We start from the raw sequence: 22,239 nt of genomic DNA, 5'->3' as shown, positions 1-22,239 counted from the left end.
TTGATAATGTCTTCATCGAAAAGCAAGTCCCCAACACGTAGATCCTTAAAATTAAGGTTGATGTTTTAAGTTTGGAGTGAGTTTAGAGTTAGACAGTGTAACCTTGTTCATCCTCTCCCAGTCCAGGCAGTGAGTCGTAAACTCAGTCAAAGGCAATGCAGTGGTGTGTTATCTGCAGCCCATGTTACCCATTGAATTATTCTTTGTCTTTTATATCCATCTTCATTAAAATGGGGAACAGTGTTGTTTCACATCAATGATTTCAGAATAATTTTGTTTTGATGAAGACGTTAACTGATTGGAGTTAACTGTCTAGCTTGCCTGACACTAAGTATGTTTGTTTTTTCAGAGTTGTTTTAAACTAGTGACAGTATAGTTTAGCCATGTTTGAGTTAAACTTATAGCCAGTTTCTGCTTAACAATACAATTTAAATTCAGTAGTTAGGGTTAGATTAATCTGTCGGATTGGTTTCAAGTGAGAGCAGTAGTTATGCTGATGTTGGTTTTCAGGAATTAAATGTAAGGCAATTTAATGTTGTCAGGGATACATGATTATGTGTACAATGCATTTGTGTGTGTGTAGGTGGTCAGGCAATCAGGAACAGTGTCATCCTGTTGCTATGAGACAGCTGGTCTCACCAGAGGGGGCGAGAGAGCAATAAGGAGGAAGAGGGGGGTTTTGCAGGACCAGCTGTAGGCTTTTGAAAGTTCTTGGCAATCATTTTTCTTGGAGGCTTACTATGAAAATGGAATTAATTATTATTTAGTTACAGTAGGTGTTTAAAGCATTAGGTTTCCCCCCCACTCTAACATATAATGTTAAAAAAATCTAAAGAGCAAACCTGTCACTGTTGGTGAATTCAGACACAAACATGTCAGTTTTTCCTTTTGTCAAAAAGAGTAATAGACTGACCTTATATTTTATATATAAAATAAAATATGCATAAAATATATAAAAGGTGGTTCCTATTAACCCATAATAGAAGAAAAGTGGTATAAGAGGTAATTTGTACCGTTTAGTGTCATTAGCTATTTTATTTACATTTCAAAATATTTAATTCTACTTGCATTTAGCCTCCGTATAGGCCTAGTTTGCAACATTGTTCTTGAGAAGCTTCTGTTAATGGTATGGATCCATGCGTGGTATTTCAGGTTTTTGTCTATATAAGCAATTACAACTGCAATTACAAACTGAAAGCAAACCGCTGTCCTCCTGTTTTGGGAACAAATCCAACAGAAACATTCTGTGAAGGTAGGAAGGACAGAGAAGCGGAAGAGAGGGAATGGCCTGAGCACAAAGTGATACTAGCAAACTGTGTGAAATTATAGAGGCAGTAACAGATACACAGCAAATAAAAGGGAAATGGAGAAGAAAGGAAAAAAAAATATTTCGGAAGTGCAACACACAGTGACCCTGTAGCCAGAGGAAGTATTCTGTATACAGTAGCTGTGACACCACTCCAGTAACTAAATGCATTTGCTACTTCTCTGAATAGCTACCATCCACTGATGTTGTGAAATAGATATGCCATATCCTTGCTTACGGCCATACCACCCTGAACACACCCGATCTCTTTGATCTTGAATGATGGCATATGCTGATGTGTTGACGCTTGTCAGCTCATATTAAGACACTGCTGGTGTGTGAGCCTGCATAGGAGAAGTAGGCAGGGGTGTTGTGACATGTTACCCACAATTGTTGTGTGTTGCCCTTGGGGACCAAATGCCTGGTTATTTTAGACTGTTATCTCTGGAAGTGCGACAGCAATGGATATTCTCGCTAGTGCACTAAGTTAACACACTTTTATTTTAAATGGTAAAAAGTTGTAGCAGCCATGATATTTATTTTGAGAGCAAAGGAGGAAGTGAGTCGGTGTTATTAAAAAATGACAAAGAAGTCCACAGAAAGACAAGGTTACAGCAGATGGATGGGTCAACAAAATATCAGACTTTGACGGGAAACTTCCAACATACTCATGAAAAGTGATCATGATGGAAACCATGACGACTAAGCTACCATAACCTTTATAAAGTAATTTTTACTCACACTGTGATCTTTCTCTTTTCTTCCTATTATGATTGAGGAGTGGGCCTGGCTGAGAAAAACAGTAGAAATCCCACGCTCATATGCTCATATCAACTTGTAAATCACAAGTTATATATAGGTTTTATAGTTTTGTATTTTCTTGTTAGTTTTTATTTTATATTGTTCTGCTTTTGTTTATAATTCAATTTATTTGCAGTTTTATTTGCAATTTAGTTTTTACAATATGTTTGCTCATTTTGGTTTAGTTTTAATTAGTTTCAGCATTATTGTTATTCTTTTTAAATTATCATTGTAGTTATACCATACAATACCATATTACAATATAAACAGAACTTTCTGTTGTAGTCTATGAATGCCTCCACCCATTAAATAATTTTTAGAATTTTTTTAATGTAACTAAAAAACAAAAAACAGGAAATACTTTGAACCACAAGGAAGCAGTTTCTCTGTACTTCAAAGCTGCTCACCACCCAGAGATTTTGTCTTTGGCAGTTCCTGCGTCTCTCCAGCTCTGCTGTGATCAGCTGCTGTAAGTGTATGGGTTGAATTTGAGTTCAAATTCTTGAAGGGACAAGAACATTTAGTGGATGATGAAAATTAGGAATAAACAGAAAACAGCAATAAAAGAGAAAATATCACAAGGGTGGAGAGAATGTGTGTGTGTGTCTGTGTGTGTGTGTGTGTGTGTGTGTGTGTTTGTGTGAGGGACAGAGAGATAACTGTTGTATGTTATCTCCCTCACTATTCTATCTTGGGCTGAAGGCAATAATATGATGATTGGGATATGATCTATATAGGTTTGGCCTTGAGTAGGGATTAGTGTTGTTACACACACACACACACACACACACACACACACACACACACACACACACACACACACAGAGGGACGGAGAGAAGATCACACTTTAATCTAACATGCATTTAGGTGAGATAGACTATTTTGTCTTGTCCTCTAAATATGTCAGCTAGCACTCTCCTTACTTCACTTTCTTCTCTCTCTCTCTCTTTTTATACTTTCTCCTTGGTCCAGCTCTGCATCTTACAACACTCCCCTCATCCTTTGCAGACTTTCTTCTTTTCTGTCCTCTAATTCACCCTTATGCCTGTCTTTGCACCCCAGCCATCTCCACCTGCTTGCTTTCTCTTCCACTGCTTCCTCTTTTCCGATCTAATCTCTCTTTCATCCATTCCACCACCTTTCTGTCTTCCTGTCATCCCTTTATCTTCCCACCCCCACCCTGGGCACACGACACATATACACAAAGGTGTGATGAGAAGGCCAAGTGTGTGAGTGTGCATTGTATGTGTGTGTGTGTGTGTGTGTGTGTGTGTGTGTGTGTGTGTGTGTGTGTGTGTGTGTGTAAGTAAAAGTGTGTGTGAGCCAAGAATCTGTCACAGCTTGAGTGGTCTGACTTTTCTTGCTGTGGATCAATGAACACAAAGACTGGTGTCCCACACTGCCCCTAGGAATCTGTGTGGGCGTCTGTCTGTATGCACTTTCATGTATGTGTGTGTGTTTGTATGCGTGTGCATGTGTGCCCATGTGCGTGCGTGTCTTGTTTGGATTGAACTCCCCAAACAAGTGCATCTAACATATTTCCTGTCAACTCTGTGGTAGTTGGAATTGCTGGCGTGTTTTTTGTGAGTGTCCATATGTCTGCGTGTGTGTGTTTGCGTGTCGTGTGACCAGTGACCTATGTGGTTTGAGGCCTGTAGCAGTAATCCGTGTTGGGGCTGGACGAAGGAGGGTGGTGACGATATGGATCAATATGTCAGCAATGCATAGTTGTTCTCCATCTTCCTCCCTTCTTCTGTGATTGCCCTTTGTACCACCTTTTCTCTCTCAGTCGGCTCTTCCCACTTCTGCATCCAAACCAGTCCCTCATTTGAATTCTCTCTTTATCGTTACACACTCTCCCCCTTCCCATTTTTTAATCTTTCCTTTCATTTATCAAATCCTGCTCTCGGTGTGTAGATCATTTTCCTTGCTTCTTTACCTCATCCCCCCCCCCCCCCCCCCCCCCCCTTTTTACTCATCATTCTTCATTGCTAGCCCCCTTCCCCAGATTCCTCCCCCATGACCACTCCCCATTTGGCAAATTTATTTTTCTCATTCTAAATCAACGTCTTCATCATCATGTAGCACTCTTTCTCACTCTTTTTTTTTTAACTGAGACAGCCAGTCTCCTTTTTCCCTTCTCGCCCCCACTCACTTTCTCTCGAAGGCGGGAGTCTATTCCTGTGCATTCCCAATCTGTCACTGCTGCCCTCTGACAAAAAGACATATTCTATTTTCTTCTTCTGTCTTTGTCCTCTCTCTCCCTTAGTTCAGGTCTATAACTTTATTAGCACAAATCGAAGAGCCAGTAGTTTGTAAGATGAGTTCAACATGAAAATAAATGTTTTTCTCCCTATCACTTGATAAATACGCAACATGTTCATTTTTATTGTGTGTATCAAGGGAAAATAACATTTTTTTTCCCACTGGGTCAAATGATTAGAACCGCCTATGCCAGTGTGATTCATGAGTCTGTTAAAAACAATTGCAGAACTAGTGTGAATATTTTTTCTTAATAGAGAGGTCAGCAACTACGCCTATGACCTTGACACAGGAGGCTGTGGTTCATATTATATTTCCTGGTAGTTTTTATTTTTCCTCTTACCCAGAGCTGCAATATTCTCCTTACCTGAAGTAAACTTTAACAATAGGTAGGGCAGATTACATGAACAGTTGTAAGGAGTGTGCGTATTGTACACTTACAAAAGAGGCAGCAGCATTAGGAAAACGTAGGTAAGAACAAATGACCTTTTTTATGGGTTTTGTTTTTGATGACCTCTATGCTCATAATATTAAAATAGGAAAAATTTACGATAGTAGCTAGGAAACCACAATGTCAAGAATACGAAACTATTACAAATAAGAACTTAAAAGATGGGCACCAGGTCTTTGGTCTTGCAGGTCTATATATGCTTGCCACTCATCACGTTGTACGGTGCTGTGGGACAATAATGATGTTACATCCACTTGCACGAGCTGCCATGTTGGTGTTGCTTTAGCCAAAATTGCATCTCTCAATTTTTTCAGCCTGGCATGTTGTGCTGCTGGAGCCACAGCTAAAAATTGATGATGATACGCTTGTGTGATTATGTCCCTTTTAAAGCACCTTGAGGCAACTGTTGTGTTGTGTTTTGGCGCTATATAAATACAATTGAATCAAATTGAATTTAAATGCTATCTTAATGACATTATGCAGACATTCAGAAATTCACAGATTATACAGAGGAGGATGTTGCAACAACAACAAAAAGGCTCAACATTGTCTTTGATTCGGATTTTGAGTTCTTTGCTATTCTTCTTCTATTCCTGTATCAGCGCTGATTTGCAATACTGTCTGAGTGGTGACACCTTTCATTCAGGAGAACGACAAGTGCTACCTGCATCGCCACAGCGTGCATAAATAGAAGTGGCTGTGTTATGAGTTACCTGCAGCACTCAAAGCTGAGCTCAAAGTCTTTCAGCTCTTGCTTTTGCACATGTAACCAGTTTAAAATTAAAACGACACAACACCTAAACATTAGCTACTTACACTGAAAACGTTTAACATTTTTATGACATTTTTTTGATAGATGGATATTGGTCACCAAGGCAAATATTGACAGAGATCTGTAGTGTAAAGCAGGATTTGGACTTATCCAGGTAACTTCATGGTTAACCCACGGGTTGAATCTTTGCATTTGCATGTAGACCTACCTTTTAATTTAGTTCACTTCCACTTCCACCTTGTATTAAAGTACCAGTCAAAAGTGCGGACACATGCACTCATTCATATGAATGGTCTGGTAGTGTGTGTGTGTAACCTCTTCATTCACAGTTGTAGCTAAATTAGCAAACCATGGGTTGACTTATTGAATTGGTAACTTTCTGCATGTAACGGCTTCATCCCCTATCTCATCCCCTCCAATTTACTTTTCTCTCATTATGATTAGGTCCCCGCTTTGACATATGCACACATGCTCACAAACATGTTCGTGTGCATAAACTAGCATCCTGTGTCTGTGTATGTTTGTCACATGTGACCATGATGATCTAGTCTCATATTAGGCATCTCCAGGGCTACACTCTCTTCCATTTTGGCTTTCATCTCCTTCTCTGCTCATTTTCTTCCCTCTCATTCTGTTCCTGCGGGACAGAGCTTCCACCTCTCATTTCTTTAATTATGCTTTTTAATTCCAATAAGCCTTAGGCAATGTTTTCTGAATTTATTAGTCCTCCTGACATACGATATGAAAAGAAAATCCCTTAAAGAGACATGTTGTTAATAGCATTCCATATTCTTGTTCTGTTAGTAATTAAAAAGAAAAACTAAATGGAAATTGCATTTATCAAGTGATAGGGAGAAAACCATTTATTTGAACAATAAGGCAATCACCCAGACACTGATAGTAGCCATACTGAGTGCCAAGCCACAGACAGGACTTTTGAAATTATTTACATTTTAAAATATCATGTTTACCTTATACACAAACAGCTGCAGGTCTTCTATGCTTCTCTGTGTCCTTGGGCTCAATGTTATGAAGTGTGTCTTTACAAGAACTGAAAAGAAAATCTAGCAGAAACACAGAGGTAATGAATTCACAACTCTCCGTCATCTTAGTCCTGTCTTCAATCTAATTAATATTCTGCTCACTTCAGCTAAAAATCACAGAGTATCCTCTTGCCTCAGTATCAAATACCAACAAAAGCACCTGGGCAGCTGTGCCGCACTCACCCTACAGGAAGCAGTAGTATTACTTATCTAAACAGGTAATTTAAATTTAGGAAAATGCTTAAAAAATATATATACACACATAATAATATGTGTCGGTTTTATGCTTAGAGTCGTTCTCTTGTTGGAAAACCTAAATCCATGACTTGTGTGCAGGGTTCTGGAACATGAGGTGTAAAAGGGCAGAACTTTATAATTTAAACATAAAATATACCATTTACATTGTTAGCATAAAAACAGCCTCCAAGTATGTGTACTTAACTCATGGTTTTTCAACTTTTAGTGGTGATTTTGCTGCAGTGCCTGAATCAAAGCAACCAACTCTATACTCCAGCTCACTTTGCTCTGGCCTTGAGATTAAAGGTAATTTTAAAGGCATTTTTCATCAGTAATCTAGACGGTATTTCATCTACATAACATTTAAGATGGTAGTTGTGAAAAACCTGCAGGCAGCCAAATATGACTGGACCCTTTTTCGAAAAACCCTGAGTCTCATATTGAGAATCTGTGTCTTAGTTCTTATTGCAAAGTAGGACATCCATGTTAAAATGCTGCGAGTGATATCCATTTTGATGTAGTGAACTACATTGTGCTGTCGCCATAATGTGGTCCAACTTGATGTTCATTAAGCAGTGTAGCTTGACATGGCAGATGCTGCATTTCTCTCTGGCCTTCACCTGATTAAGACAGCTGAGTCTGTGGTGTAAAAAGGCACACGGGGGAATAGTGTAACTCGGCTGCTGACTAAGGTTCCTGGCTGTAAGGAGCTGTTTTAGAAGACGCATTAATTCAAACTCCTTCAGCGGTACTCCATGAGGAGGTGAGTACATTTATCATAAAATGCTTTCTTTTTAATTAGCCGTACGAAATGCGTGTCAGCATGCCTTTGTTTCTGGTTGCTAGCTTATCAAGTGCAGCTGTAGTCTTGTCCTGTTTTGTCACAGGAAATAGAACCCAGGCAACGCCTCCATCACTTTTCCTGCATTGTCAAACTAATTTCAGGCATTTGATGACAAAAGGATCAATTTGTTTGTGAAAAGAGGCTCAATGCGTCTGCAGGGTGCTATTTCAGGAGTAATGAAGAAGGATGTGGCTTCAAATGATAAAGGAAATCCACATCTCGTTAAAATGACTTCTCTTTATACTGGAAGGAAGTAGTCACTCTGCAGCAGGCACGCTTCATAGAAGTTGGGGATCAGGGGAAGTATGCAATAAAGCCATGGTAAATTAAAATCAATCACCTTTGATTGCTGTTTCATAGCTTCTGACATTTGCTCGTAAACCTTCCTTTGGCCCTCTATCACTATCTCCATTTTCTCCTTCTTTATCCATCCCACACCCTAGCTTACAGTTCATCTCCCCCTCCCTCTATGAAATTAGCAGCAAGGCACTCCATCCATCTATTCTCTTCCATTTATTCTTATCAGGATCGCCAGGTGGCTGGAGCCTATCCCAGCTACCATAGGGCGAGAGCTGGGTTACACCCTGGACAGGCACACCAATCTGATCCAGGGCTAAGACAGAAAGAGAGACAACCATTCACACTCACAATGTAAGTGTTTAGAATCACTGATTAACCTAACCCCACTAATTGCATGTCTTTGTTCTGCGGGAGTACCCAGAGAGAACTCATACAAACACAGGGAGAATATGCAAACTCCACACAGAAAGGCGGTGGTGGAGTAAAGTCCAGACCTTCTTGCTTTGAGGCCACCACTAGCCAGTACGCCACCATGCTCCCTGCAGCAAGGCACTTCTCCTATAACATTAAAACAAAGAACCTATATTTAATCTTTTCAATTTGATTTCCTATTAGTCGGCCTTTTTTGCCTATTTATGTGTGATGGGTATTGCTGTAGAATACCCTCTCAGGTCCCTTAAAACATGTGTAGAACTTGTATTAGACATCTTGCTTTTTCAGATTACACACACACACACACACACACACACACACACACACACACACACACACACAGAAACACTTGAACACAATGCTGTCATTGTGTTACAAAAATTCCTGTGACACAAACTGAAAAACAGATGAATAAGTAGTGAATTGCCTGTGTCCTCATACCTTGCCCTAGTAACACTACTATGTTCTCTTTCTCTCTTTCTTGCCCTCTCTCATGCAGTTGCTTTCTTTCCTGTACTGTGACTTGACTTCAGTTAGGTTTTTTATATATTTATTTTATTTTTTGTCTGAGCTAATGAAAGATGTGGAAGCTCAGCATTCATTTCTTTCTTTTGGAGGAGAATACACACACACACACGCACACACACGCACCCACACACACACATTAAAATTTTATTTATGTGCTGCCCAGCTGTTCTCCTATGCACCTAAAATAATGACACCTCCACATGCATATGTAAGTCCCCATTGTATATGCGAATATATTTCTGATCTTGTAATTGTGCGATTGTGTATCTTACATAACGTTTTCTCACAGCCGCACTACCACCAGAATAATATTAAGATTAGTTAGGAAACTCGTAAAAATCCTTACCACTTAACTTCTTGACCCCTAAGAGTTAGTAGTTAATTGCGATTTTAATTTCAAGGCTGTCATCTCTCTTGTTAGGGTCGTTATACTGGAGAAAGTAATTTGATGCACATTCCTTGATGCTTTTTAAAAAAAAAAAAAAAGTAATGTAAGTAATGGATTATGTAGATGCATTTTCACATAATTACCAGTTTACAATTTAAACCTTAGTCTACAAAGTGGAAAAGAAACATCACAGCCATAAGGCTCATGCCACCGATACTCCTCAAACCCCCTTGATGGCGGCTTTGCAGCTCTTTCAGTGTTAGATTTGATATTCCCGTGTGTGTGTGTTGAGATACCCACATGTAGGAAAGTGGTTTTGCCAATATATGTGTACTTCTTTGTGTCAGCATGTGTTGCAGATTATAGACTTTCACCCATCACTGACCAGACAGCACCCGTGGGTTCACTTACTCATCCTTGTTCTTTCCACAGTTTTACTGGTAACAACACACGGCTTTAAACTGTTGCGTCAAGACTTATCATAACTCTACCAAACACACACACACACACACACACACACACACACACACACACACACACACACACCTATCACATTATTTTGTATCTTTTCTTCTTTAGTTTTAGTTCCGTATTATTTACTGTTTATGTCAGTCCTCGTGGGTCATCTTAAGTATTCAGCATCATTGTGAATCAGCACCAGCCCTCATACGTTTTTCCAGCTTAAATATATTCTCATCAGGTCTGCTTGTTTGTGACCTGCTAATGTGTGCTTGCCCTTGGTCATTATTCAAATGAAGGCTATTTATAAATTTTGCATGTTGTTAGTTAGATCACCTGCAGGACTTTCTACCACCAGCAGCACTGTGCATCTTACCCTAATCCGGTTGTTCAGTGATGACACGACGAATCCTACTTCCGGGTCTAAAGTAGTCTGCGTTTAATATGGCTTTTGTGTTGTTAACATGTTTAATGTTATGTATTTTCTTCTATTTGATCTCAAAAAGCTCCTAAAACAGTCAGTGATCACTGTTGACCTTCCTTGGCTTTTATTACCGCTAATCATTTATTTAAGCTCAGTTTTTAAAACCTTGTAACTACAGCCCAGCCCATGCAGCAGTATATGAATGACTAACCTCGTATTATGGATGGATTATCTCAGTTGTTCTCCTGGCTGAAGTTTGGTCCTTTTACAGCATCCTGCCATGCGATTACATTTGCTCCTGACCACCGAGAACACTCACGTTAACTTTTATTGAGTGGAAAAAAAGTTAGCTTGTTTATATTATGCTAGCATAGCTGTGTCGCTAGCGGTCACGTAGCACATCATTATATACCAGCTAGCCAAACTTCAGTAACCCTACAAACGTCACTGCTTTTTAGTTTTCTGTCTTCATTTATGCTGGAAGTGATAACAGAGCTGTACGTTTTAATTTGTTTCCAAAACCCCGCAGTCAGGACATGCTATATTGTATTTAGATAGAAGCTAGTGAGCTAATTCCCTGCTAACTTCTAATCGTTAAATGTCATAAATTTCGTTTTCATGGATGCCTGGATGTTAAACTCAATTGTTACACCTGGTAGAGCAGAATGCTGATCATTTTATTAAAGATGAAAGACTTTAGACAGTTTTTCAACTCTCAGTAATGCCATAGTGATTGTTTGATATATGGACCTGCAGTGGAGTTTAGGTCCAGACACGGCTAGTGACGTCAGACTGAACAACCGGATAACCCCCAACCCAACCCAACCAAACCAAAAAAACCTCCAAACATAAAAAAAAAAAATCCACACAAATACATGTTAAATAGATTTTTTTACAGCAAACACAAAACTGTGATGATTCAATGATTGTTATATTACTTTTTAATTGTGTAATATGAGCTCTACAGCCCAAAAAGAGAGGCAGGTGCAGCTGAAAGAATACATGTCATTTGATGGATTCTTATTTGTGACAATCAGAAGAAATAAGAACTGATATGGGATTACACCACACAAGAAAATACAATTCAACAAATTAATGAAAGCACATATTTTACTGTAAAGATTTTAAACATAACAGTGTTATTTTGTGCTATCATTATCTGTCATATTATTGTCTGTTACTTTTAAATGACCCACAAGTAACCTTGAACATAACTTCAGGTGATTAGCATCACTATGTATTTTACCTTCAAAAAATGCCAATTAACTACATGAATGAATCTTAATCTGAATCACTTGCTGACAGTAGTTCTGTTGAGTAAGTTAGAAAACATTCAGTAAAGTTACATAAACTTCATGCATTATAACATATTAGTCATTTGCTATTAAAACACAAGTTATTATAATAATGATAATAATTGATGTGGTCTGTCTAAAGAAATCCTCAACAACATTTGGTTTTCATAGACGATAAACTTTATTGCCAGGCAGGAGGAAAAGAGGAACGCCACACAGAAGATTCATGGATTCTAAAGGACGACACACAGAGGGTTTGTGTGACAAAAGAGGATGCTATGGACAGTGTTGGGAAGGTTACTTTTAAAATGTATTCCATTACAGTTTACAGAATACATGCCCTAAAATGTATTCTGTAACGTATTCCGTTACGTTACTCAATGAGAGTAACGTATTCTGAATACTTTGGATTACTTAACATATTGTCATGCTTTTTACAACTACATGAATGTACTATTGCTGTGTGATTTATTACTATTACTGAAGGTCCCCGGCTCCGAACCGTAGTAAAGGGACCTCTGACTAATACGGGTTCCGTGTCGGGCTCGTAGCCGAAAACTAGCTTTACTTTGTTGTCTGGGTCAACTTAGCTTGCGAGAGACAGAGAGAGGCGTTGAAAGGCTGCTCCAACGGAACTTATTGTTTCGGAGGAAAACACGAACACAGCGTACAGTCGAGTCTTAATAGCTTACTTACAACTGGGCTCGTCAGGCACTCTTCTTGGCTGCAGTGGTTATTATTATATTTACATGCTTCCAGCTCCTGTTTCTGCTCGATGACAACTCTTACTTTTCGACTCTCCTTTTTCTCCCACCTCGCGCTCACAGACACATAACGGGTATGGCAGTCCATTCTCCCTGCAGCACGGACTACACTTCCCACGAAGCTACATTCTGCCTATTAGCTTAGCACAACAACAACAAAAAGGCGCTCTCTCACCCAGGAAACACGCAGAGCGAGAGCATCACCCTGTAACCATGGCAACCGTAACGCTGCCGCCTGGAACTACAGAACGTAGCTGTCAAACAAAACCGAAACAGTCCTGACCCGCCACAATATGAAACAAGAAAGTACCGCCGTGTAATCCATTTATTTCAACAAAGTAACTGTAGTCTAAATACCACCTTTTTAAACGGTACCTGTAACGGAATACAGTTACTCATATTTTGTATTTTAAATACGTAACAGCGGTACATGTATTCTGTTACTCCCCAACACTGGCTATGGATAGGGGGAGATGGGTGCAGATATTTCCCTGTGGCGACCCCTAAAGGAGAAGTCTAAAGAAGAATAAGCTCTCCATGAACATTTTTTTGCTGAGTAAGGCTAGAGGTAATTAGATGAGTTTGAAACAACAAACAGGGCTGTTCCTGTTTGTGTGTCATTACAAATGTAATTATTTTTAAGTTTCTCCCAGATGATCATGTGGCTCTAAGGACTGAACAACTGTAAACTGTTAGCTAAAAAGTTAAAAGACTACATTTGCATGAGTATATTAGTTGTATTTATAATATCCTATTGTATTATATAACATGTACATATAACGTATAACATACCTTATACATCATGGCACAAATGCGTACAGTATTTTGGAGGCATGTTAAATGCTTAAATCATCAGGTAATAGTCGCATAAATTTTGCAGTGTATAGTCATATACGCTGACTAACAGAGACACTTCGGGAAGGCTGTGACTCCGTATAAGACTTCCATATTAGGTGTCTGATAGCTGAATCACTATAGCATTATACTGACTGTCAGTCATAAAAGAAATAGGTGCAAGGGTGCAGACTCACATACTCCACAGTTGCCTAACATTCATACTGTAATACATAATATAGCTTGCAAATCTCATCTCTTCCTGGCTGCTCCTAAATTGATTTGTATTTCAAATTGATTGAATTGACCCCAGACAGAGAACTGACTTGATGATTTAAGCTGTGTCCAAATAGCAATCAGTCAGCGTCTATCTTAATCAGACCATATCCTGGCCATACAGGACTCCAGGAACTTCTCCTTTCAACTTATCTCTTTCACTTCCCCTTGTCTGCCTGCCAGACTGGAAGAAAGAGCATTGGACTGGGCAAATGCCTGGGCCTCTACAGGGTATTCAGACATACAGAACACAAACACCAGCACACACACACACACACACACAAACTATACAGCTTTTGTTTGGAAACGGTTTCATCTTCAGCCTATTATTTACAGTCTACTGGTGACAGCTCGCTATGCTGTGTACAGATCCAGAGCCGTGTGTATGTATGTGTGTGTTTGTGCATGCACATATTTGTGTGTGTGTGTGTGTGTGTGTGTGTGTGTGTGTGTGTGTGAGTGCACGTGTGATGTGGCACTCAGCACTTTGACTCTTAGTATTGATGTAGGCTTTCTATCGCTTTCTAAACTGGAAACTGGGGAAAGTGCTTTTGGTTAAACTTTCTCTTACACACATACAGAGCTCTGCATATGTGCATGTGTTTCCAAAACCTGTTGAGCCACTTTGATGCCTCAAAGCAGATTAACAGATTTTTGACATACATGCACATATCATCTCTTGTTATTAACTGTACGAGTAAACAAAGCATTGAACAAATGTGCATATAGCAGCTTTTGAGCATAAAATAGAAAACGCACAAAAGCTTTTTTACCTTTCAGCATACATACATTGTACAAATATGCACCTTTGTTCTGTGTGTAATTTTTGTTCATTTCTGCTTTAAAACATGCATTTTTATATTATAATTTTGTAAGTCATGAGCGTGTACACCAGTATTGCACATTATATATGTAATAGGCTTGGTTCAGAAGCAGAAAGCGTAGAGTCTTTACCTTACAATATAAAGTGCCTTGAGGCAACTGAATTGAATTGAATTGAGAAAGACACTTGATTGGTGCAACATGCAGCTTTCTCAGTTTATTGTGACATGGCTGGACCACTAAAAGTATAAAAGTAAGTTATTAGCGAGTTTAGATGAAGAGCAGGTGCTGCATGACAGTCTATGATGGAGGAATGACAGCAACTTCCAATACATGAAATTATTTTCTATTTCTCTCCAAAGTCAAATATTTACTACTATGTACTATGAAGTTTAACGACATCGGTATGAGCTTTCAGTGAAACGTTAATAAATTTAAAGAACAAAATGCTATAGTCATGATATTATCTCAAACATGGCCATCAGCTTATTTTCAGTGGGAAACATCCCTCTTATGAAGTGTTTAACCCTAAACATGCTGACTTTTTAATAGATATAACACTTTCGGGTGTCAATTGTTAATTATAGGGTTAACAAGCAACAGTGTTTTAAATCTGTTAGCGATTAAGAATATTTTTTACAGAGGATATTAAAGGCTCTAAAGTTGTCTCCAAAAATAGGCAGCTGAATGAAGCTACAGACAGTCCACTTCAGCCATTGCCAGTGTAACTTTTTTATAAGTGAATTGATTTACTTAAAGTGAAATATCGCCCCTTTTAAGGCTCACACATGCTGTCCTACCAGGACAGACACTGTATCGTGAATGGTAGAATTATCAATCTGTTTAATTAGCATTTTAAATAATGTCTTTCCTCTTGATTTTGATCGCTGAGTAAATGTTACAAAGCTCTTTAACTGTCATATTTCTACATCACATCTATTAGTTCAGCACTACAGATACATAATGACTGCACTATATTTTCCTCTTCTGACTTTAGGGACCAGTTAAAAAGACCCATCATAGCCTGGGTGCAACATCGTTGTCAGTCGATTGCAAATTTAAATGTAACTCGGGCCATAGTAGGCAATTACTTATATTTAAGCTTCTTTTAAACCATGAGTGTGCTGCAGAAAATGTGAGGATTGCAATGCTTCTCCTCTGTTTGTCTCACTCGATCTTCCTCTTCCCTAGTGATCATTGGTTCTATTGATGAGTAGAGTGAGTCTTAGTACATCAACAAGATCTGCAGTAAGAACTACTCGATCGATTGTACAGCCCGGATGAGAGGATAGCTGAATAAAAGTGAGAAAGGAAGGAAGCAGGAGTCAGTGAAATAAGTCAGAAGGATGGTCTTAGGACAGCAATGCTCATATCTCGACTTAAATTGAAGGGAGTAACGAACAAGTGATAACTCTCCTCCTTATTCCCAATCCCGTTCCCGTTTTACTTTGAGAGCAGATAGCCAGACCTGGCCAGCACATCAAAGGCCATCTAGAATTTTGCCTTTTTACTGTCCTTCTATTGAAGTAAAAGAGCACACTGGGGAAGCAGTGATGAGGGTGAAAAGACAAGATTGGAAGAGGAGATGACATTAGATGAAGGGGAAAAGAACAGACGAGTAAGAAAAGTGATTTTAGGAAGGTTTTACACACACTGTAAAAATATACAAGACCGGTTTTTGTTATTTTGTGGTCCTGCAGAGTGGAATGCCTTTTCTTTAATGTCATGCAAGTAAATGAACTCGGTGGGTGGGTTCTTAATTTTTTGATGAATTACACTAACTAAAAACTAAAACAATAGGCTAATAGGCTTTGAAAAAAGAACTTACTTCCAGATGTTTATTTAGGTTGGAGGTGGAGTCTTTTGATGCCGAGTGCAGCTTGGTTGCTGGTTGTTTTGCATTGAACGGACAGATTTTGCCCGTCTCTTTCTTTTTTAAATTTGAAGTGGTGTCGGAATTTCCAAGTAAGAAATGCAATTCTGCCTGTGCACAGCTGGCTCTAGTTGTGCAGGCTCCATTACAGAAATTTAGGTACACATACATATGTTATATTCATTTTAATACATAAGGCGATAAATCAGGAGGATGTTAATCTGACTAAAAATGGTCAGGCATAAACCTCCCTTCCACGGTTGCCATTCATTGCAGAGGTGAAGGGAGAAGTAGAGGAAAGGAGACATGAAAGGAGATGACAATGGAGAAAGAGATAGGAGAGGAATGGAGAGCTGAAGAGATGAGCAAGAGAAATGATGAGAAGACATGAAGATAAAGAAATGAAGAGAGGATACAGAATGAAGGGCGAGAGTGACTTTTGCATGAACTACAAGAAAACACCTGCAGCAGTACAACTAATTGGGAGGGAGAAGAGGTACAGATGAGAGCAGAGAGATGGGACTGTGGGCAGAGAAGAAAGAGCATGTTTGTGCATTACCTGACTCTGCTTCCTCTATTGTTCTCCACCTGTTTATTTAAATCTCATCTATCATTTTTTTGTCATCTGTCTTTTCAAACCAAGTTTTTCTACATTATGTAATGTAAATATAAACTTTAATTAATCAGTTTGGCCTGTTGTTGTTGATTATATTAAAGGTATTGCTGTTCACATATGCTCATCATAAATACTTGTTTTAAGTATATGACAGTAACATTGTGACTAATGTAAATTGTAAAATCTCAAGGTTAAAACTTGGTTCATAGTCAAAGTAAAGTTTAGGTTAGCGTTGAAAGTAATTATGGCTAAGACTCATGGAAATGAGTGCAAGTCAAGAAAAAGGGATGCTGAGTGTTTGTGTCTGTGTGCATGTGCACATCTGTCTCTCCTTCTCCCTCTGCATGTTTGTGTGTCTCTGTGTATATGGTTACATTCTGTTGCTTTGCAGTAACAGTTATCTCTGCCAGAGCTGTTTTCCCCTTTTGCTTTTTATCGATTGCCATCAGTTTGACATACACAGCTCTCCAACAGATAATTAGTATACACCGCTAAGCTAACATCTTCCTTCCAAGAGTGTTAATGGCCATGTGGGAAAAGAATTAGTATGCTTTATTTTCCTTTGTTAAAAAGTCATTCTGCAAAGAAAGTTAATTTTTTTGGAAGTAGCTGCTCTATATAACATTGTACTGGTGTCTATTCATGCTTTGACTGCAGTACTGCAGATTTGGGTGGTCACTTTCGTTAGCTTAGCTTGCCTCTTTGACTTACTTTACATGAGTAAAAGAGAACTTCAGTGAATGTCATCTCACTATCGTCACCACTGTAATGAAGCAAACAACAACTTATATTTTCTTTTTTACGTTATTTTCAATGTCTAAGTGGTGAAGTCAATATATATCTGTGTGGGTGAGTGACAGAGAGAGAGAAAGACAGTGATTTAACTTTTAAGTGACTCTGAATGTGGGATGCACATCCGTCTCTAGGGTTTACAGAGAATGGCAGTTCTCTGGAAGAAAATGCCTTATTGATGCCCGATGTCAGAAGAGAATAGCCAGACTTCTTCAAGTTGACAGGAAAGCAACAGCAACTCAAATACTTGTTGCAACTCAGGTATGCAGAAGAGCATGTCTCAATGCAAAGCACACCAAATCTTAAAGCAGATGGATTCCAGCAGCAGACTTAATGCCACTTCTGTCAACTAAGAACAGAAAACTGAGACTACAGTTTGCATGAGCTCACCAAAATGACATAATGGAAGCTTGGAAAAGTATTAACTAGTCTGATGTCTCTGATTTTACATTTGGATGGTGGGGTCAGAATTTGACATAAGCAACATGAAATCATGGATTCATCCTGCCATGTATCAGCGCTTCAGGCTGTTGCTGTTGGTGTAAAGGTGTGGATTCTCACAAAGCTCAAGTCAGTTCATACTGGTTTCTTTAGTTCTCTGTACTCAGATGGGCTCCACAGATCTCAACCCAATAGAGCATCTTTGGGATGTCGCAGAGAAGCAGATAATCTAAAGTAATAATGTATTTCATATGTCAAACACGCCAACTGTCAAACCAACAAAATTGAAAAGTTGCTAGATTCAATTCAATTCAATTCAATTCAATTTTCGCAAAATCACAACAAAAGTCGCCTCAAGGTTAGATGATATAAGCAGACCATATAGGTACCATATAGGTACCTGCTGTATGTGCTTCAAAACTGGCTATAATCATAACTGAAAATTCGTAATCAATATATGATTACAAATTTTCAGTTATGATTATAGCCATTTTTGAAGTACATGCATTGCAAACTCCAAAAGTTAATCAGACATTAGGACCATAACGTTAAATAACTGACTCTTTCCTTTGCTGCGTTTCTGCTGAGTTGTGCTTTTACTATTCATTGAGCATGATAACAATCTTGCTTTGTATGACTAATAGACATTTTAAACACCAGTTAATACACCACCTTTAAAAATGATGATGTATAAGAATAAAAAGTGATTGCCTTTCTCTTTTTTTTGCCTGTGTTCAGCGACTAGAGTTGCATTTTTGCTGCCAGAAAGTTATTTTCATAAATGCAAATTAAGATATTCAGCTAAGCTACCATATTTTTATTGCTACTTTAGTTTGTAATAGACCATTTTTTAAAATCTCAGGTAGTTTTACTTGTTCACAGAGCGTGACAGTACATTAACTTAACGAGACAAAAAAACAGCTTTCTCTGCCGCTGTAATGTCTGATATCAACATGGAAAAGCAGTTTGTTCCATTTCTGCCTCATTGCTTGGTATTTATTTTTCATGATGCCTGATGGGGTTCCCACAGATCTAAAAACACTTGTTTGACGCTCAGTAAATCCATTCATCTTTTCAATGTGTCCACAGGGATTCTTCGAAGTTAACAATAAAGATCTGACTCCATTTAGTTTTATGTAATTACTTCTTCTTCATGGTTCACAAAGCATGATAGCATGCAAGCTGGTTGAATGTTCGGTATATAAAACATACATCACAATGACTGCAACTGTGAGGGTAATATTATGAAACATTGCAAGATTTTTATCATTGTCATCCAGCTGTGTGAGCTAGAATTACAGTGTAATTACATATTTTATTAACAATTGTAAGCTATTCATAACACAAATAAAATGTTTGTAGCAACTGATATACTTAGAGTGGTAAAATAAAACAACTCTGTTTTGTGTACTTGGTAATCACCCAACTGTCTACTGAATGGTACTATATTTCACATGCGTCAGCAACAGAGGAGCTGATTCCCTGCAATGTTTGCCAATACATTTCAAATATTAATGTACCTCTATAACATTCTCACAGTCATCATATTGAGAATTAGAGATGTTGATTTGCTGACCAATGCTTATGGCTGAGTTGCACAAAAACAGGACAGTCTTTGTTATCACAAATACTGCACACTCACTGTTTTTGGTGGCTTTCCTTTATATCTAAGGAGTAAGTATTTTAGATTCTATCATGTGGTGAAAGGGTTCTGGCTTGTTTTCCTAGCACGAATATTACAAGCTTACTGAATCCTACGATACTACATGAACAGCATTGAGTGTGACTCGGCCTCCAAAAAATATTCAGTTATTTTATCAAATAATATTCAGTGCAAAGAAGCAGTACACACAGGATGAAAACGGGGAAGAGACTGTCAGCTTTCCAAAGAGTGGCTCAGGCAATATATACTGTAGTGTGTCTACTCAGCTAGAATTGTGTATCCTCTGACAATGGACTTAAATTATTTATAAATCGCTATTATTTAGGGGCTGGAGTATACCAATGAAATCACACACTTAACATTTATTGCTGACGGATATGACTCAGTGTTATAGAAACTTATTATTTGTGATAATGAAGATTTTAAGAATGGAGTAGTAATAACTGGTGCTTTTGGAAGTGCAGCATTGCTTGAAAATAGTAATAAAAAAATATGGTATTCATTCTCACAGCCATTTTTGGTTTCATTTGTCTAAAAATGAGACTTCTGAGCTACTTCCAATTTCATCAACTTTAGTTTTACAGTTTATGCTGATTTTGTTATTTAATTTCCCCCACATCTTTTATATCCTAAAGTAAGGTTAACGCAATAGCAATCTGTCAAGATAAGCAATGCAAACAGTGCTTGTCTAGTGAAACGAAAAAATAAAAATCCATTAGGATTAGTGTTGTTAGCATTAATCTCGTTAAAATGACATTAAAGCCAGAACCGCATCAATGTGGCAAATCTCTGTTAGCGAGTTAGTGCAGGGCTGCACGGCATTAATGCGTTACCACGATTAGCTCATTAACGGGTTAGCGCCGTGCAGCCCCACGCAAGGGGCAATCTGCGCTAACTCGCCAACGGAGAGATGCCGCATTAATGCGGTTATGGCGTTAACGTCATTTTAACAAGATTAATGCTGACAGCACTAATTAAGATATGTCAAAGTGAAAGCAGTCTCTCCCCGTTCTGTAAATTACTGCCATCTTGTCACTGCAGTTAGCTATTGTCTCTGTCTCTGTTAGCTATTGCTTTACAAAGAGACACTGAAATCTGTACAGGGCCAGCGTTGTGGTATATGTTTCATCAACAAGTGGCTTGAATATGTCAATCTGAGAGGCCAGTAGCTTTATCTGGTTGTTAGAGGATAAACTTCCAGTCTTTGACAACAAACTGATGGGTGACTAGCATGCTAGACAAGCTGTCACTAGCTCTGTTTTATCTGCTATGAGATCAGTTACAATCTTATATGGTGTGGAAACACAGCTAGCATTAGCAAGTAAGTGAGCAGTCTGTGATTTATCATTGTAGGTTTCCTGTTAACAAATTGTCCAACCTATGTGATGAAGGGGAGTATAGAGTGAAAACATTTTAATAACTCCTTCAGCATGTTAGCAACGAAAGCCTCGATGAAGGGGAGGGTATATCTAATCCCGTGTAATAAAACCCCCCAAATTGAACAGGTACAGGATCATTCAACTCTCTCAGATCAATCTCAGATAATCATTATATTTTAAAATAATGTGGGTTATTGCATAATTATATGAGATAAGAACAGCTACAGGATACATTTTGCACCCAACTTAGTGGATGAACCACCACAAATCACTCCAGAATGTTTTCCTTTTCTCTTAAGGGTAACTGCACTTCCTGTGTCCAACTGCAATTTAAGAGTTGAGGCATGTATCACACACACACACACACACACACACACACACACACACACACGCACACACACACGCATGCACACACACACGCATGCACACACACACACATACACACACACACACACACACACACACACACACACACACTACTTTGAAGGATAGCATAGTCCAAGAGTGTGTAGAGTGATGACAGTCAGAGGATGAATGACCCAGAGGAGTATCACTGAGCTGACACACTGATAATTACATGCCAATCTCACACACTCTCATTTCCGGCATCACCATACACAGACATGCACAAACACACTATTTACAGTTACATACAGTACAAGAAATGATACTTGGCTCTTTACCAAATACATATGTGAATTCATCCCATAGTAATAAAAATACTATGTTCAGTGTGTTTTTGGCAGGAACAAAACTTGAGAGTATGGTAGACACACAAATACACACACAGACTTGATGTATTTTCCGCATTGCGTCTCTCTCAGAATTCCTAACTGTGTTCATTTAGAGGTCTCATCAAACTTTAAGCAGGCAGCATAAACAGCTTCAAATGGAATAAAACACCACAGCCAGTTAAACTGGGACTACAGACACACACATTGCACAAAAAGAAATACAGTATGTACACTCATCACAGGGACTATATCCTTTTGATACATGTATATCACAGATCTATCTATCTATCTGTATGTATGTATATATGTATACACACACGCACACACAGTAAATATAGGCAGGGAAGTGCAGATGTTCATTGTCATTGTTATCAGTCTCAAGCCAGCAGTTTTGCTTTGTGTGTGTGGGTGTGGGTGTGTGTGTGTGTGTGTGTATGCCTGTTAGTGTGTGTTTGTTGTTAATAGACAGAGTGATGCAGTAAGACATTTTTTCTGTCATCAC

General features: G+C 38.6%; 2 protein-coding genes across 3 annotated transcripts in view; one reads left to right on the top strand and one right to left on the bottom strand.

The window, feature by feature from the left end:
* Nucleotides 1-22,239, top strand: part of LOC309708419 (zeta-sarcoglycan-like) — a 370,409-nt gene that overhangs the window by 19,651 nt on the left and 328,519 nt on the right. The gene's annotated exons all lie outside the window — the stretch shown is intronic.
* LOC309708639 (uncharacterized protein) overlaps nt 3,137-22,239 on the bottom strand; it is a gene marked incomplete at its 3' end in the record, with an annotated part of 227,642 nt that continues 208,539 nt past the window's right edge. The window contains exon 3 of the mRNA XM_082536867.1: nt 3,137-3,288. Coding sequence (XP_082392993.1) covers nt 3,137-3,288 — 152 coding nt within the window. The remainder of the gene's footprint in view (nt 3,289-22,239) is intronic.

Source organism: Aulonocara stuartgranti (genome assembly GCF_965226115.1).
Source record: "Aulonocara stuartgranti genome assembly, chromosome: 6".
In the NCBI taxonomy this organism is placed as follows: Eukaryota; Metazoa; Chordata; class Actinopteri; order Cichliformes; family Cichlidae; genus Aulonocara; species Aulonocara stuartgranti.
The sequence above is the reverse complement of the archived record's forward strand: the minus strand, read 5'-3'. Positions and strand labels throughout refer to the sequence as shown.